Genomic DNA, 18,785 nt, shown 5'->3' on the forward strand with positions numbered 1-18,785 from the left:
TGCATAGTACATTGACTTCCATGTCTCACTGACCTTGCACCCGGAACTAATGCCCTTAATCGTAGTATATAATTGTTTAATGTGTTACTAGATTCCATTTGCTAGTATTTTGTTAAGGATTTTGTGTCAGTATTCACAAAGGATATCGGTCTGTAGTATTCTTGCGGTGCCTTTTCTGGCTTTGCTTATACTACAAACAAATGCTGGCCTCACAGAATATGTCAGGGTGTGCTCCCTCCTCTTCTATTTTTTGGGAAGAATTTGATTAACAATTACTGTTACTCCTTCAAACATTTGATACAATTCATCAGTGAAGATATCTGGCCCTAGACTTTTTTAAAACTAGAAGTGTTGTATTGCTAAGTCTCTGCTAAAGGTCTACTCGGATTTTCTTTTTCTCCTTGAATCAGTTTTTCTAGTTATTTTTCTACTTTATCTATATTATCTGTTGACATATTTATTTGTAGTTTATCATTTTTATTTCTATAAAGCAGTAATGCCCCTTTTTATGTACCTGGTTTTAGTAACCTGTGCCTTTTTTTTTCTACTTGACCCAGCTAAAGGGTAGTCAATTTTTTTGTCTTTTCAAAGAACCAACTTTTCACACTTGTATTTTATATTTTTACATATATAAGCACCTCTTTACACATGATGCTGAATGGTCAGCACACCCAATAACTGAAATAACATTATTATTCTTAACATAACGAGCAGGGAGCACTCTTAGAAACTTCTTCCTACGTATGTCTTGAAACACCTGTCTGCATGCATTACACAAGGCAGTGTAAGACATAGTTTCAACACACTGTGTTAAGAAATAACTTTTGAAACACATCTATACATGCATTCATGCATTAGATTCCCTCTTAGTCCTAGGCTTTTTTTTTTTGATAATTTGATTGCATGATGTACTTTTGTGTGTATTTCTTTGAATTTATCCTATATAGAATCTGGTAAATTTATTGAGTGTGTATATTAAAGTTTTCATCAAATGTGTAAAGTTTCCTTCCAATTTCTTTCAATATTCTTTTGGCCTCCCCCCGCCTTTTTTTCTGAGATTCCCATTGTCTGAATATTGTTGACAATATTCAAAATCTTTGAGTTTCTGTGCATTTTCTTTCATTTCATTCTTTCCTTTCTGTTCCTCAGACTAAATACTTTCAGTTGACCTGTCTTCAAGTTTGCTGACACCTTTTTCTATCTGCTCAAATCTGATGAACTCCTATAGTGAAATTTTAAGTTGTTATTATACTTTTCAACTCCATAATTTTTAATAAATTTTTATCAAATTATAACTATCATTTTTAAGATTATAAACATAACTATAAAAACCTCCTTTTGGAAATTTCTTCCTCTTTCTGGATATTCTCTATTTGGTAAGATATAAATTCTACTGAATTCTAACTTTACCCCAGGCCCTGTGCTAAACAATTTCTTTCAACCTTTTTTTTAAAAATTGTGAAATATGTAAAGAGTTCATATTTTAGAAAACAAAAAAATGACCACACATATACTAACCATCAAGCATAAGAACAGAACATTAGTAACTTCTAAGGATCCTGTGAGGTAACCTTGAAGTCTGCATTAATCCTTTCCCATATTTCCTTACAGCTTTACCACATACATATCCATGAATAATGTGCAAATTTGCCTTATCTTTTATTTTAAAATTCTATAAATGGACTCATACTATTCTGAGATTGTTCTGTTCAACATTATGTATTTGGGAATTGTTTCATTTTTCACTGCTGTGGAGTATTCCACTGAATGGATGGATCTAAGGATGTGAGCTAATAGTAGCCAGAGAAAGTGGAGCTATGCATACTCCTGAGGGGGAAAAAAACTGAGGATCAAGCCCTAGAGTATGCCAAATCTTAAAGGTCACAAAGACACAAGAGAATCAGGGAAGGTTTGGTGAGGGAAGTGAATGGAAAACTAGCAGAAAGTTGTGCTGTGAAAGCCTGGGAAGCACAGTATTTCAGACAGAAATGTGTGGAGTGCTGTTCAAAGTTTAATAAAGGAAGGAATGAGAAGAATCCACTGATCTGACAACACACAATGCTATGGGGATCTCATCACGACTGGCTGTGTTGCAGTGATGTGGGGACGCTGAAGCCAGCCACACAGGGGTAATTCAGGACACAATGGCAGCAGAAATGTTAAGACTACATGCATAAATGACCATAAAATGCAGCAGAGAAATGGAGGTATTAGGATCCGGGAGGTGGCAAGTTTTAAAAAGTATTATCAACACTAGAGCACTGTGTATGCTGTCAAGAATAATCCTACAGAGCAGTCAGAAGTTGCTGAAGCAAAATAAAGGGTTAACTTGAGAGAGAAAAGTCCCTGAGAAGGGGAGAGAATGGAACCCGGAGTCCAGAGGAAGGGAACTGCTTGTTACACAAAGAGGATGCTGTCTCCAACACAAAAGGAGGAAAGACGAAGATGATGAATACAACTAGGAGGGTAGAAGAAAAATGAGGGAGATAAATCGGACAGCTTCCATCTCAATGAATCATGAAGGTCATTAACTAAGTGAGGGTGAAGGGTCATCTTGAAAAGTAGGGAGCTGAGCTCACCTGAGACAGAAAAGGACTACACAAAGCAACACCAAGTATCATTTGAAACTGTGCTCATGAATTTAAAAAGTCAGTCAGTCTACTGGGCGTGATTTTTCTCAGGTAACATTCACTGGTCCAATACAAGCACAGAAAAAGAATTGGAAACATTCCATCAGAGAAGGCTTTGGTCAGGCAAATAACTTCCCTCTCTAAAGGGAAGGCTGACCTGCATCACCTAAGGTTATACTTAAACAGTTCAAAATGTAAACTATGAAGTAAACAGCAAATACAGTGTTAAGCTACTGAACTAACTCTTGCAGTCTTTTATTTTAACTAAGTTCTCAACATCACACTGACACCATATCATGCTCGCCCATCTTCCACTGGTTTTATCAATTTGGCCCTGTATTGTACTTTCCTTTCCATTAGCCTATTTTCTAAAAACATATTGACAAGATGTACAAAAATACTGCAATGATCACTGTTCTAAAAACACTTCAGTATTTTATTTGAAAAAATTAGGTAGAAAGATAAATATATTTTTATTCCCCCTAGAAAACAAATGAATTCACTAATGGTAAGCAAGCAATCTTTTCTCACAATAGATACAAATTATATAAAATTAAAGCTCTTGCCTTACATCATACTTTATTTTCTTTACTATATCACATTTATTAAAGGAAAAATTAAAATACAGATTAAACACCAAAAGAGATGATATGTAACCAATTACTCTTGCTCCAAAAAAATACAATTGTAATTTCAGATAGAACAGGCCCCGTTCTGACAATACTAATTTGTTATATATTCTGTATTTGCCAAATAAATATTATCTTACTACTTTTCAAAATATTTCAGCCTAACCAAGGTTCTCCTTATACCTCATTTTCTCATTTGTAATTTGGGGACACACCTCTTTTTACAGATCTACCAGAAATTAAGATTTTGCTAATAAGAACTGTCCTCAACATCTTACGAACAAAGTCAAGTCACATCAAATACATTTAGATTTGTTTAAAAAAAAAAAAAACAAACTGATTTTGAATCTCAGTTTTGGTCAAGTTTCAAAGTCAGAGCCCAAACAATTCTTTGCAAGGGGCCATCATATGGGTAGATATGTCATCAATTAGAAGTCTGCTACTTTGGCATTTTCCCTCCAGTGATAGAATACATCAGTTTTTTGTTGGCTTAAACATCAGACAAAATGAACAGACAGTTGAATTTAGAGTCCACATGGTACAAGAAACACATTCCTTTAAACTCCAGACTGACATGCAGCACAGGATGCCAACACACTTCACACCTACATCCTAGCCGAAGTGCTGAACTTCACCTTGAATTCAGTCCAGGGCAGACACAGAGTGGAAGCCACCTTTAAATGACTGTTCTCTGTTTTTGCTGAATGTATATTTCTGCTCCTCTGTTTAAGCATACTTACTCACAATGTCTAATGAGGAAGCAAATGAATCTTTAAGTAAAGAGATGTTTATTAATATTAGGTCATATCTTCAAACTAACTCTTAAGTTTAGATAATTTTTAATGTACAGTTAAATTTAGAACTAACCTTGTTTAAAAAAAAAATAATCCCTGAAACCTCTCATTCTACTCTTTTTCCACATATGTGTATTCCAGAATTGAGGGAAAATAGCAGAGCTAGAGACAAGGTGAGCAAAAACAGAGTCCTTCTGTGTGGAGAGCAGATACAGGGCAACTGCTAATAACCCAGGTCAACATGTTACTTACTTACACATTACCGTGACCAAAGCAGTTACTGGGATTCACATTCTTATGATACAAAGAAAATTGCAACCATCAGATTTCAAAGTAAAGATGAACAGACTAAAAACCAAGAAAACCTTCAGGGTTTTAGGAATGCAGTATTCTGCTACCACACTCAAAGGCGATGATCAGGAGAGAAGTGTCTGCACTTGCTGTGGCGATCGGTGTAGAATGCTCCCAGGATCTTTGTACTCGTTGACCGGATTCATCACAGCTGCATACACTTCCCCATAGGCTCTGCAGACTAATTCTGTAGACTGTTTTATGATCTGCTCTCTATTGACAAACAAACAGATCTGTGTTAACACATAATCTGAAAACGAAAGACTAAGCATTCCAAGAAAGCTCCATACTTGAACCAAAGTGTTTCATATTTATCACATCTTTTTAAAAATCTTTGTACAACTACACAAGTTATCTCGGTTTGGGGATAAAGCGTTTTTTTATATTTATTATTTCTTTATGAAATCTCCATTAGTATGTAGGTTGCAGAAGGGCAGGGGCAATGTTTTGCTCACTCTGTAGAACCGTGATGTGTAGGATGGAACATTGGCTAATATATTGTCAATTACTAAACAAGAAATAGAAACTGCAACCCACCATCAATGGACTGATTTTGCAAACTCAACTGACAACACATTAACTGTAAAGAGGCTTATAACCATTCAAATGTACCAATCCTTCAAATCTCAGAATAACTTACAATATACAGTCCTTTCACCTACAGCTCCTATACTAATAACCACATCTCCTCGATTACTAATAATCTTCATCTCTCCCACAAAGATGACACTTGTCTGCAACAAATCACAGCATTTTCACAAACACCCATTCCTATACAAGCACATAAGAGAAATAATTTTAACTGAAGTAAATGTCTTTAGAAAAAAATAGCATTGGGTTCTTTAAATCTGCATTAATTGTTTAATAGTTTTCATGACATTTAGTTCATCAACTCCAACTGCTCCTTTATCACTATACCTACTGATGAAAACAGGCTTCCCAGGGGCCTGCCAATGCCAGAGATGTAGGAGGCACAGGACATCCCAGATCCCTGGGATGCACAGGTTCCCTGGAGGAGGAAATGGCAACCCACTCCAGTATTCTTGCCTGGAGAATTCCATGGACAGAGGACCCTGGCAGGCTACAGCCCATGAGGTGAAAAAAGTCAGATACAACTGAGCACACAAGCACTGACAGAAACACTTTTCTGATGTTCACAGTAACTAAATTAAAATGTGTCTTTAAAGCTTTACTCTCAACCCTACTTCTGTTTGCTACCTCTGTAGGTGTCATATCTATGTGCCATCACTTCAGTTCAGACCGTAACGAACTCCCGCCGGGAGGAGAAAGCAAAATCCCATTGGTCTTTCTCCAGCCAGTCTCCTTCACATTTAGTGTAGCTTAAGCAGATGACACCACGCTTATGGCAGAAAGTGAAGAGGAACTAAAAGCCTCTTGATGAAAGCGCAAGAAGAGAGTGAAAAACTTGGCTTAAAGCTCAACTTTCAGAAAGCGAAGATCATGGCATCTGGTCCCATCACTTCGTAGGAAATAGATGGGGAAACAGTGGAAACAGTGTCAGACTTTATTTTTTTGGACTCCAAAATCACTGCAGATGGTGACTGCAGCCATGAAATTAAAAGATGCTTACTCCTTGGAAGGAAAGTTAGGACCAACCTAGATAGCATATTCAAAAGCAGAGACATTACTTTGCCAACAAAGGTCCATCTAGTGAAGGCTATGGTTTTTCCAGTAGTCATGCATGGATGTGAGAGTTGGACTGTGAAGAAAGTTGAGTGCTGAAGAATTGATGCTTTTGAACCGTGGTGTTGGAGAAGACTCTTGAGAGTCCCTTGGACTGCAAGGAGATCCAACCAGTCCATCCTAAAGGAGACCGGTCCTGGGTATTCATTGGAAAGACTGACGCTGAAGCTGAAACTCCAGTACTTTGGCCACCTCGTGCGAAGAGTTGACTCATTGGAAAAGACTCTGATGCTCGGAGGGATTGGGGGCAGGAGGAGAAGGGGACGACAGAGGATGAGATGGCTGGATGGCATCACCAACTCAATGCACGTGAGTTTGGGTGAACTCCAGGAGTTGGTGATGGACAGGGAGGCCTGGCGTGCTGCGCTTCATGGGGTCGCAAAGAGTCAGACACGACTGAGTGACTGAACTGAACTGAAGCACTGTTAGATTAATCTTTCTAAAGCATAACTTTTATCATGTCTCTCCCTTACCCAGGACCCTTCAAGGCGACTCAATGTTTTCTTCCAATTTCAGAGAAGTCAGAACTCCTTACCCTTTCACTTAAAATCTTCTATAATGCTATCTGCATCATTACTCTAATTCTGCAGTCCAGCTCAACCCCTGACTGGCCTATCTGCCCTGCTCTTCCTGACCTCAGGTCCTTCGCTCCCTCACATACCTCCATTAGCCTGCCATGTCTCTCATCCACCTTTCAATGCTCTTAATTCTCAGGAAAAATGGACTCCCTCATCCACGAAGACTTCCCTGTCCTTCAGTGCTAGAAATAACCCGTTCTTAGAACATCCATGACCAAAATTATACCTCTGTAAGATTATCTGTGGAAATATGGGGATCAGTGGTCTAAAGAAGAATAAAACTGGTTGAATGGAATGAGGAAGGGAGTCCACTTATGGTCTTGGGTCATTGCACATTGTTCCGATGGGGTCTCAAACTCTTGATTTGCACAACCGTGATTTGTTAGAACCACCCCACATTTCCCTAAAGCTTCCAGAATGAGACTGAGTAGAAGGCAGATACGCTAAGTAACTTTTTTGAGCAGAGTGGAGCAATGCTATTGGCTGTACTACCTTTTTGCTGAAAGGGAGGATGGTAGAAACTGATTTGGTAACCTACTTTACCAGATGAGGCTTAGAGATTTTTAAAAAAAATCTGCTGGTTAGTGATCGCTCCTATAATTAACTGAGCGTAACAATAGATGTATCAAAATGATACAACAATCATTTTCCATAAGTGACACAGATGAAAAATACAACAATTAGCATTTAAAAAATCTGTTAACTGTAATATTTTATACTCATTTGCAACAAATAATGAATTTTAGATATAGCACTTCTAGTTCTCTACTAAAATCAGTAAGACTTTTAATTTGAATTGTTTTAATATTTTATTGGAGTACAGCTGATTTACAATGTTGTACAAATCTCTGCTCTACAGCAGAGTGACTTGGTTTTACACATACATACATTCTTTTTTTAATATTCTTTTCCACCATGGTTTATCCCAGGGGATTGGAGATAGTTCCCTGTGCTATATAGTAGGACCGTGTTTATCCATTCTAAATGAAACAGCTTGCATTAATCAACTCCAAATTCCCAATCCATCCCTCTTCCTCCTCCACTAAAAGCAGTAAGATATTTGGAGGTTTATAAAATATTACTCACACCTCATACTCTAAAATCTGTACTCAGTCTGAACAGTGTGTACTTAAGCTACATGTGAAACATACAAACAAGGCTATTCCTTCTTACAATAAGTTTAAAATCAGAATAAGGTACAAAAATGAATATTAAACATATTTTTTAAAAACCCAGAGTTAATAACTGGTAAATACAGAATTACTGAAAATTCTGAAATAATCAATTTAAAATCTTAATTTCAAATCCATGCAGTGAAAAATTTTAACATTACTAAAGCTTAGTTGTAACTCAGGGCACATTTCCACTTTTAAGCCACAACTCACAAGACAGCTGAAAATCATTATAAATCTGTAACACAGAGAACCAGAATAAAGCAATACTGCTAAGACAAATAATTAAATAAAACCCAGCCAATAAGACCAAGTAAGAGTTTGCAATTCATTTTAAATGTTTGTATTTGATGGCACAGGGCTTCCTCATTCCACTCCCCAGTTTAAGAAGCCACCAAGACAAGGGAGGGATCAAAAAATGAACATGGCTGCACTGAACAAGATGAGAGATACAAAAGCCTGTGTACAAAAAAGTCTTTCACAGAGCGGAAAGAAAGAGGGAACGGAACAAAAGGGGTCCTCCTGGCCTAACAGACAGCTGTTAAAGTCAACAGGACAGAAATGCAATGGAAATGGAGATTCTCCAAGTGAATCCGAGTCAATTCAAACTGTAAAGGGCAAGAACTGTGACTGATAGTGGTTCCATATTTCTGGACAAATGTTAGAAGTTCATTTATTACTACCCAAGCCAGGTACAGGTCCACATGCTCATATTCATTAATGTTTTCCTAATGAGTTATACATGGCAGAGGTAAACGGTACAGTGAAGGACATTACTGTCAGAAGATCTTGACTCTAGCTCAAGTTCTGCTACTTATCGCTGCCTTGAACAAGTAATTTAACCTTTCCAAGCCTAATTCCAATATCATAAAACAAAATACTGACCTTGATAACCTTTACTAGATACTTTCAGCTTTGAAACTGTATTATTTCATTAAGCTAAGAGCTTTTTAATGAACTGCTGTTAAAAAACCTATATATGCTTATTCATACACATACACACACATATATGCATCCACGTACACCACTTTGTGGAACTCGGTTCCCTGAGTAGAGAAACGTATCAGTGACTTATACATAAATGGGTAGTGTTTCTAAAGTAATAAAGCAATTTTCTTGCCATTTTACTATCTCCTCCTTTTTATTTTTAATGCTAATTACTATGTAAGTTCACCCCTTATGTTAAAAAGTTATCACATATATCTTATCTGTCTGCCTTCTGCCTGCCTGGTGTCTTGGTCCAAATTATTCACTAATATTATGTGTGAAATATGAAGGTCAAATAATGAATCATTACAGTGAAAAATAAAATCAGTGTCAAAAGTGGAAAATTCAAGAACTGTATAAATACAAAATGACCAGCAAATCATCTCAGTCTAGTCATGTGCTTCTAAAAAGGTGGAATATCCTTATCCACTGATCTTTTCAAGTACAGGTAAAGAAAAGCAGTATTTTTTTTTTTTCCCCAGTCATGTATGCTATTTTCTAGCATGGGTACTCAGATTTTACTTTCTGTATTTTGATCAATCACAGCCAATCACATACCTGATGAATGTAATACTTTTAGAACTGTTTACGTTAAAATTCTAAAGATAAATCTGCTTTTCACATGACCAACAACAGATATGCAAAAGTCCAGTTAAAAGGGAAAAGCTTTTGAATGTAAGCCAAGATTCATCTATAAAGTTAGATCATTAACTTTCTTGGTCTCTTTACATGTCTTTACATGACATTCTCACTGTAATTTCAAAAAATTTAAAACAAGACTCATACAAATAATTCATTAATGTAGGAAATTATTAAGATGGTAAAGTTGATTCACAAAATGTTTTGAGGAACTGGTCATTTACAGGCATTTGAAAAGGAAGAGTAGGATAAATCAGGTTACAGATAAAATGAACTAACATCTCATAGAGCAGGAAAGTTTCATCTTGGAACCTTTTAATCCACAGTAAACAGAAAATCAAACAAGGGTACATTCCCCTAATTTTTGATGGGTCTATTAACAATGTTTCAATATGACATGAAAAAGACACGCTGGTCTCCCAGACCCTACACACCTTACTTCCATGGTCTGGAAAGTCTTCTTACTTTTGCAAAGTACAGTTGCTGTTTCCCCCCCACCCCCCTGTATAGTTTGCTGTTCTAGTATAGCAATATCAAAGATAATAATCATGTAGCTAATGTGCTATGAGAAAAAATAAGAAATAAAAGAGATGAGCTTGTTACACAATTTCACAGAAGTGCAAAGTATTTTAGTTATCTATCCGTGAGAATACCAGACATTAAGAAATTATTTTTGCCCAGTTATAAATGTCACAGTATAAAACTACAGTTTTAAATTTTGAAAATACTAATAAACATTATTGTATAACTAAATGGAGATACCATTCTCATTTTAAAACATGCTCACTGAAATTACCTTACATATAATTTAAATAATTATTTAAAGTACTGAGCCATAATAAGAAATTAACTGCTAACTTCCAAGATCAGTGAGCTTGTCATTAATCAGTACTTTAAGATTTTGGTTGCCGTAACAACATGATAAAACTTTCAACATTACCATAAACCCAGCACTTCTAAAAATAACTTATTTCAACATTCAGGTTCTGTGATCACTAAAATTGAACTTTATTACAGCACCACAGTTAAGAGGCAATCAAACATGCCACAGGAGAAAAGAAGGTGTTACAGTTTAACTATTCCCAAAAAACTAAGGGGAAAAAATATACCTATGTATAATAGATTGGTTTAGAAATGAACATTTTGATTTCTCTCTGTCACAATATAAATATCAAAGATGCCACAGTGGGTCAGCTTTCTGTCATTCACAGTAAAAATGAAAGTGTATCTGAGGTGAGACCAAGGCACAGATCTCACATATGTCTCATACAGCCTATCACATATGCCTAACATTTTTAAGTTTCCTTTTAAAATAGTAAAACAATATAATCTCAGCAGAGAAACAGTTAATACAAATATAGTACAAGCTAGTGTTAAAGAGAACAGGCTCTGGAATACTGGATTCGAATCTTGACTCTGCTTCTTGCTAACTGTTTGACCTTGTTTCAATTATTTCACCTTTCCAAAAAAATATGTCCTTTCTGTAAAATGGAGAGACTAATGTGCAGACTTACCAAGAGGGTTAAGTAAAGCAATTCATTCAAGGATCACTCTAGCTGAGATGCTAAAATTAGACTGTAGAGGCCGGTGTAGGAATGGCAGAGAGGGCAAGGGTCAAATAGTTTCAAGGCTGATGTGATAATCCAGGCACAGATGATACTACCTTGGACCAGAGAGGTAACTGTGGAGACAGTCAAAAGTGACTGGAGTCTGCTCTCATACATTTCTTTCTAGGTAAATATTTAATAAATTGGTTCCATGGCATTTTGATTGGAACTACATTGGGAATTTACAGCTTACTACGTTACATACCCAGTTAGAAAAGAATATCATGTGTCTACATTGGAACACTGGAAATCTATAGCAAACATCACACTTCAGTGATGAAATATCAGAAACATTCTCAGTAAAGTTCAAAGTAAAATACGCATACTCACCATTACATCTACTATTTACTTGGAGCACCTAGTCAATGTAAGTTTAATCATAAATACTGAAAAAAATTAATGACTCATTAACTTCAGATGTCTGTACCAAAACAAACAAACAAAAAAAAATCAAGGCAAACAATTGATAAACTAATAGAACTAAGAATTTACTTACCTGGTCAGATTCAAAATTAATGTACAAAATTTAGTATTTTTCCCTATTTACCAGCAACATCTAATGAGAATATGCAATGGAAAATAAAGGACCTTATCAAAGGAGTCACAAAACTGTTTCCTAGGAATAAACCCAACAAGATACATGGAAAACTATATGAAGAAACTAAGTCTTTACTGAAAATTCTAAAAGATGATCTGGATAAACAGGTAGGTATACTATGCTCATAGGAAATACTCACAGTGGCTTTCTTACATCTATTTGTTCTTATGTTAGCTGACTGAATGTTTTACATGCACTTTAAAAGAATGTTATCTTCTGTAGTTGTGTGTGGTATTTTCTTTCTGTTCGGTTGAGCTGATTAGTGACACTGTTCAGTTCCTTTACACCAAACAAGTAGTTTTCTAATTTTTCTATTAATTATCGAGAGAGGAGGGCTGAAATATCAAAAGGAATGCCAATTTATCTATTCTTCTTCAATTTCATAAGCTTATATGTTTTTTGAAGCTCTATTAGTTGCACATATTTACTATTTTATCTTCTTCATGAATTGATCCTATTATTGTGAAATATCCCTCTTTATCTTCAGTAGCATCATCTTCCCATCAGCCTAATTTTTCTGATATTAACATCAGAATATAGCTACTTCAGCTTTATTATATTTTTATTTGCATAGTGTAATATGATCTTTTAAACGTGCCCTTCAAGTGGGTTTCTTACAGACTGCAGACAGTTGGGCCAGGTTTTTACACCCAGTCTAATACTTTCGGCCTTTCAACTGGAGTGTGTAGCCCTTTTACTTTTAATATAGTTACATTTGGGGCTGAATTTAGGTTTATCAACCTACTATTCATTTTATATTTGTACCCCCTGCTCTTTTTTTCTCTTTTTCTGCCTTCTTTTAATCTAATTGTCTTTTAAACATTCTATTTTACCCACCGGCATATTATTTATTTTAGTGCTCGCTGTAAGGTTTACAATCTATCTTCAAACAATATTATGCACTTTATGAGCAACCTTCAACATCTCAACAGTGTACTTCCACTTCCTTCCCCCTTCATCGTTTATGCTTTTGTAGCCATAAACTCTATTTCTCAGTGTTAAGAACCCCACATTCACTGTCAGTATTTTTATTTTAAAGGTCCACTATCTTTTATATTTAGCATTTCCTGTGCTAGTCATTCCCTGGTGTAGACATGAGTTTTCCTGTGGTATCATTTTTCTTCAGCCTGAAGAACTTCCCGTATCATTTCTTGCAGTGCAGTATACTGGTGATAAATGCTCTCTACTTTTGTTTATCTTATCTCAAAATGTATTCTTTTTGCTTTCAGTTTGAAAGATACTTTTGACGAACACACAAAGTTGAAACTGTTTTATCATTCAGCTTTTTAAAAGATGTGATTTACTGTCTTCTGGTTTGAACTGTTCTAACAAGAAGTCAGTAGTATCCTTATCATTGTTCCCCACAAATAATATCATTGTTCCATTTAAAAATCTTGCTTTTTAAGATTTTTTTTCTCTTATCACTGGTTTGCAGTAATTTGATTATGGTATACCTTAGTATAAGTTTCCTTGTGATTTATTTAGCATCCTGAATCTGTGGGTTCATGGTTTCCATCACATCTGAAAAAAATTCTTTTATGCCTTCAATTTTTTTATGCCTTAACCTCACTATGACACTTCATTTATATTCCAATGCTTGTTATTGTCTCACAATTCGCCACCTAAGATTTTTCATCTGTTCTACAGCTTTTAAATTTTTCCTACCTGAGCTTCAGTCTGTGCAATTACTACTGTTCCCTCTACAAGCTGATTGATCTTTTCTTCCATAATGTTCAACTGGTGATTATATCTACCCAGTGAGTTTTCCTCTTAGTCCTTGAACACATCTGGAAATAGCTATTTGAAAGATCTTACCTGCTATTTCTGTAAACTATGCTGGTACATCTGTTTCTGTTGACAGATTTGTTTCTAGTTTTGGTTCACACATTCCTAGTACTATATCCAAGTACTTTTTATTGCATGTTCAGCACTATAAATGTTACACTGTTTATTGTATTTTGCCATATTTATGAGTGTTAAGTTTTGTTCTGGAAGGCAGTTAATTCAGTAAAGATCCACATGATCTTTTAGAGGATTGTCTTTTCTTTATTAGTATGAGTCTAAAGTAGCTGAAAGGAGCTACCCCCCACCCGAGGTCAGGGGCTGCGGCCGGGAGGAGCTACCCCACCTCCGAGATCAGGGGCAGCGGCTGGGAGGAGCTATGCCCTGCCAGAAGCCAGGGGGGGCAGCCAAGAGGAACGTCCAAGGAGTGGTGTCTGCGTGGGTGCAGGTGGGCCTAGGAGGGGCTGTGATGAGGAGATACCCCTCATCCAAAGTAAGGAGCAGAGGCTGCACTTTGCTGGAGCAGCCGTGAAGAGATACTCCACATCCAAGGTAAGAGAAACCCAAGTAAGACGGTAGGTGTTGCAAGAGGGCATCAGAGGGCAGACACACTGAAACCATACTCACAGAAAACTAGTCAATCTAATCACACAGACCACAGCCTTGTCTAACTCAATGAAACCAAGCCATGCCCTGTGGGGTCACCCAAGATGGGCAGGTCATGGTGGAGAGGTCAGACAGAATGTGGTCCACTGGAGAAGGGAACGGCAAACCACTTCAGTATTCTTGCCTTGAGAACCCCATGAACAGTATGAAAAGGCAAAATGATAGGATACTGAAAGAGGAAATCCCCAGGTCAGTAGGTGCCCAAATTGCTACTGGACATCAGGGAAGAAATAACTCCAGAAAGAATGAAGGGATGGAGCCAAAGCAAAAACAATACCCAGCTGTGGATGTGACTGGTGATAGAAGCAAGATCCGATGCTGTAAAGAGCAATATTGCATAGGAACCTGGAATGTCAGGTCCATGAATCAAGGCAAATTGGAAGTGGTCAAACAGGAGATGGCAAGAGTAAATGTCAACATTCTAGGAATCAGGGAACTAAAATGGACTGGAATGGGTGAATTTAACTCAGACGACCATTATATCTACTACTGCGGACAGGTATCCCTTAGAAGAAATGGAGTAGCCATCATGGTCAACAGAAGAGTCAGAAATGCAGTCCTTGGATGCAATCTCAAAACGACAGAATGATCTCTGTTCACTTCCAAGGCAAACCATTCAATATCACAGTAATCCAAGCCTATGCCCCAACCAGTAATGCTGAAGAAGCTGAAGTTGAACGGTTCTATGAAGACCTACAAGGCCTTTTAGAACTAACACCCAAAAAAGATGTCCTTTTCATTATAGGGAACTAGAATGCAAAAGTAGGAGGTCAAGAAACACCTGGAGTAACAGGCAAATTTGGCCTTGGAATACAGAATGAAGCAGGGCTAAGGCTAATAGAGTTTTGCTAAGAGAACGCACTGGTCATAGTAAACAACCTCTTCCAACAACACAAGAAAAGACTCTACACATGGACAATATCAGATGGTCAACACTGAAATCAGATTGATTATATTCTTTGCAGGCAAAGATGGAGAAGCTCTATATAGTCAGCAAAAACAAGACCGGGAGCTGACTGTGGCTCAGATCATGAGCTCCTTATTACCAAATTCAGACTTAAATTGAAGAAAGTAGGGCAAACTGCTGGACCATTCAGGTATGACCTAAATCAAATCCCTTATGATTATACAGTGGAAGTGAGAAATAGATTTAAGGGCCTAGATCTGCCAGATAGAGTGCCTGATGAACTATGGACTGAGGTTCATGACATTGTACAGGAGACAGGGATCAAGACCATCCCCATGGAAAAGAAATGCAAAAAAGCAAAATGGCTGTCTGGGGAGGCCTTACAAATAGCTGTCAAAAGAAAAAAGGCAAAAAGTAAAGGAGAAAAGGAAAGATATAAGCATCTGAAAGCAGAGTTCCAAACAATAGCAAGGAGAGATAAGAAAGCCTTCCTCAGCAATCAATGCAAAGAAATAGAGGAAAACAACAGAATGGGGAAGACTAGAGATCTCTTCAAGAAAATTAGAGCTACCAAGGGAACATTTCATGCAAAGATGGGCTTGATAAAGGACAGAAATGGTATGGACCTAACAGAAGCAGAAGATATTAAGAAGAGGTGGCAAGAATACACAGAAGAACTGTACAAAAAAGAGCTTCATGACCCAGATAATTAACAATGGTGTAATCACTTACATTCATCTAGAGCCAGACATCCTGGAATGTGAAGTCAAGTGGGCCTTAGAAAGCATCACTACAAATAAAGCTAGTGAAGGTGATGGAATTCCAGTTGAGCTATTTCAAATCCTGAAAGATGATGCTGTGAAAGTGCGGCACTCAAAATGCCAGCAAATTTTGAAAACTCAGCAGTGGCCACCGGACTGGAAAAGGTCAGTTTTCAATCCAATCCCAAAGAAAGGCAATGTCAAAGAAAGCTCAAACTACTGCACAATTGTGCTCATCTCACACGCTAGCAAAGTAATGCTCAAAATTCTCCAAGCCAGGCTTCAGCAGTATGTGAACCGTGAACTTCCAGATGTTCAAGCTGGTTTTAGAAAAAGCAGAAGTACCAGGCTGCCAACATCTGCTGGATCATTGGAAAAGCAAGAGCATTCCAGAAAAACATCTATTTCTGCTTTATTGACTATGCCAAAGCCTTGACTGTGTGGATCACAATAAACTGTGGAAAATTCTGAAAGAGATGGGAATACCAGACCACCTGACCTGCCTGTTGAGAAACCTATATGCAGGTCAGGAAGCAACAGTGAGAACTGGACATGGAACAACAGACTGGTTCCAAATAGGAAAAGGAGTACGTCAAGGCTGTATATTGTCACCCTGCTTATTTAACTTATACGCAGAGTACATCGTGAGAAATGCTGGGCTGGAAGAAGCACAAGCTGGAATCAGGATTGCCGGGAGAAATATCAATAACCTCAGATATGTAGATGGTACCACCGTTATGGCAGAAAGTGAAGAGGAACTAAAAAGCCTCTTGATAAAAGTGAAAGAGGAGAGTGAAGAAGTTGGCTTAAAGCTCAACATTCAGAAAACGAATATCATGGCATCTGGTCCCATCACTTCTTGGGAAATAGATGGGGAAACTGTGGAAGTAGTGTCAGACTTTATTTTTCTGGGCTCCAAAATCACGGCAGATGGTGACTGCAGCCATGAAATTAAAAGACGCTTATTCCTTGGAAGAAAAGTTATGATCAACCTAGATAGCATATTCAAAAGCAGAGACATTACTTTGCCAACAAAGGTCCATCTAGTCAAGGCTATGGTTTTTCCAATGGTCACGTATGGATGTGAGAGTTGGTCTGTGAAGAAAGCTTAGCGCCGAAGAATTGATGCTTTTGAAGTGTGGTGTTGGGGAAGACTCTTGAGAGTCCCTTGGACTGCAAGGAGATCCAACCAGTCCATTCTGAAGGAGATCAGCCCTGGATGTTCTTTGGAAGGAATGATGCTGAAGCTGAAACTCCAGTACTTTGGCCACCTAATGTGAAGAGTTGACTCATTGGAAAAGACTCTGATGCTGGGAGGAATTGGGGGCAGGAGGAAAAGGGGACGACAGAGGATGAGATGGCTGGATGGCATCACCGACTAGACAGACGTGAGTTTGAGTGAACTCCGGGAGTTGTTGATGGACAGGGAGGCCTGGTGTGCTGCGATTCATGGGGTCACAAAGAGCGATTGAATTGAACTGAACTGACTGAAAGTAGCCTTTACTGTAGGACAGATTAGCCTCACTTTTAAGGCTTAGACATTCCCAGGTCTCTAAAGCACACTGTGAGTCCCAGTCATTTATCACTTTGCACATTTCCAGTAATCACTATTTTTTTGGTAGGCTCACCCTGCCCCTATTACCAAATCTGCTTTATTTTCTGTTTATACTGGCGTTCCTGATAGTTAAAGATAGTGGCTTAAAAAGGAGGGCTTCCTGAGCAGCACTAGTGTAAAGAATCTGCCTATAATGCAGGAGACCCAGGTATGATCCCTGGGTTGGAAAGATCCCCTGGGGAAGGGAATGGCAACCCACTCAGGTATTCTTCCCTAGAGAATCCCAAGGATGCTTAAAAGGAGGCAGTGAAAGAGAAGAAAATCATTCCATTTACCTCAAAAAAAACACACAAAAAACCAAAAAACCGAAGTCATTACGTTTAAAGAAATTTGCTTTGTTTCTACCATATGCAATAGATTAAGATTCCTGAATCAAAGAATTCTCAAATCATATCCACTTTTCTACACACTCACTTTAAGAAGCATCTATAGTCTCTATTTCTTAAATTATTCATACAAAGAATTCTGATTCAATAAGAGAAGACACAGAATATTTTATAAATATGCATGACTGTGGTTTCTATAGTCCAACCTCTATTTTTATACTATTAAAAGGTAAGTGTTGGAGTCTGGCACTGAAAAAAGAACAACGCCCTTCCAATTCATCACAATGAAGGAAGGATTCTTTAAAAATGCTTTAATTTTCTACTTTTTAATTTTTAATACAACCTCATTTTCTGGCTACTTAAATTCATTCAATAGCTTATTCCAAGGCTGAAGTATTCAATCAAAATCCACTTGGAGAGGCAGTCAAACTATAACACAAGACAAGAAAAGAAAAAAGAAGAGAAGAGTGACAGGGGTTCCCAAGGTACTGCAAGCACAGAGACAAGCAAAGTTATAGAGAACAGAACATTAACAAAACAAGACAGGAATAAAAAAGTTTTACACTGCAAAGCTCTATTTCAAAGAAACAATTGATATTTTAAATACACTATGAATAGAAATCTATATGGATATGAAATTATTTTAGCTTAAAAACAGATTACCATTTTGAAAAGGTTCAAAATTTAACTGAATAAAAGTTACCTCCTATTATTTCAAATGCCTTATAAGTAAGATCAAATGCATATCATGCCTATATAGTACTAAGTACTAAAATAAGTGGTTAAATATAAAAAAGTTACAGGTATTTGGTTAAACAAAGTAAATAACTTAAGAAAACAAACAATTTGAATTATGGCATAAAGGCATTTGCTTTACAGTCTCCCAGTTCTTTAGAATTTTAGTTGACAGTATGAGATCTTTTAAGATAAAAAAATATAAAAGCAAAAAAATAAAATAAAATCAGTTACACTGACCACAACTAATGTGGGAACTCCCTAAGAAGGTAACAGGGTAGAGGTTTAGTGAGTGTCACACTCA

At 37.2% G+C, this 18,785-nt stretch overlaps 1 protein-coding gene across 1 annotated transcript in view; it reads right to left on the reverse strand.

Annotated features, from left to right (window-relative positions):
- Positions 1-3,048: 3,048 nt before the first annotated feature.
- The window catches only part of COG6 (component of oligomeric golgi complex 6), a 60,895-nt gene continuing 45,158 nt past the window's right edge, over positions 3,049-18,785 (reverse strand). The window contains exon 19 of the mRNA XM_004012096.6: positions 3,049-4,617. Within this exon, the coding sequence (XP_004012145.3) occupies positions 4,470-4,617 (148 nt within the window). The 3' untranslated portion in view covers positions 3,049-4,469. The remainder of the gene's footprint in view (positions 4,618-18,785) is intronic.

Source organism: Ovis aries, chromosome 10, assembly GCF_016772045.2.
Source record: "Ovis aries strain OAR_USU_Benz2616 breed Rambouillet chromosome 10, ARS-UI_Ramb_v3.0, whole genome shotgun sequence".
Classification (NCBI taxonomy): Eukaryota; Metazoa; Chordata; class Mammalia; order Artiodactyla; family Bovidae; genus Ovis; species Ovis aries.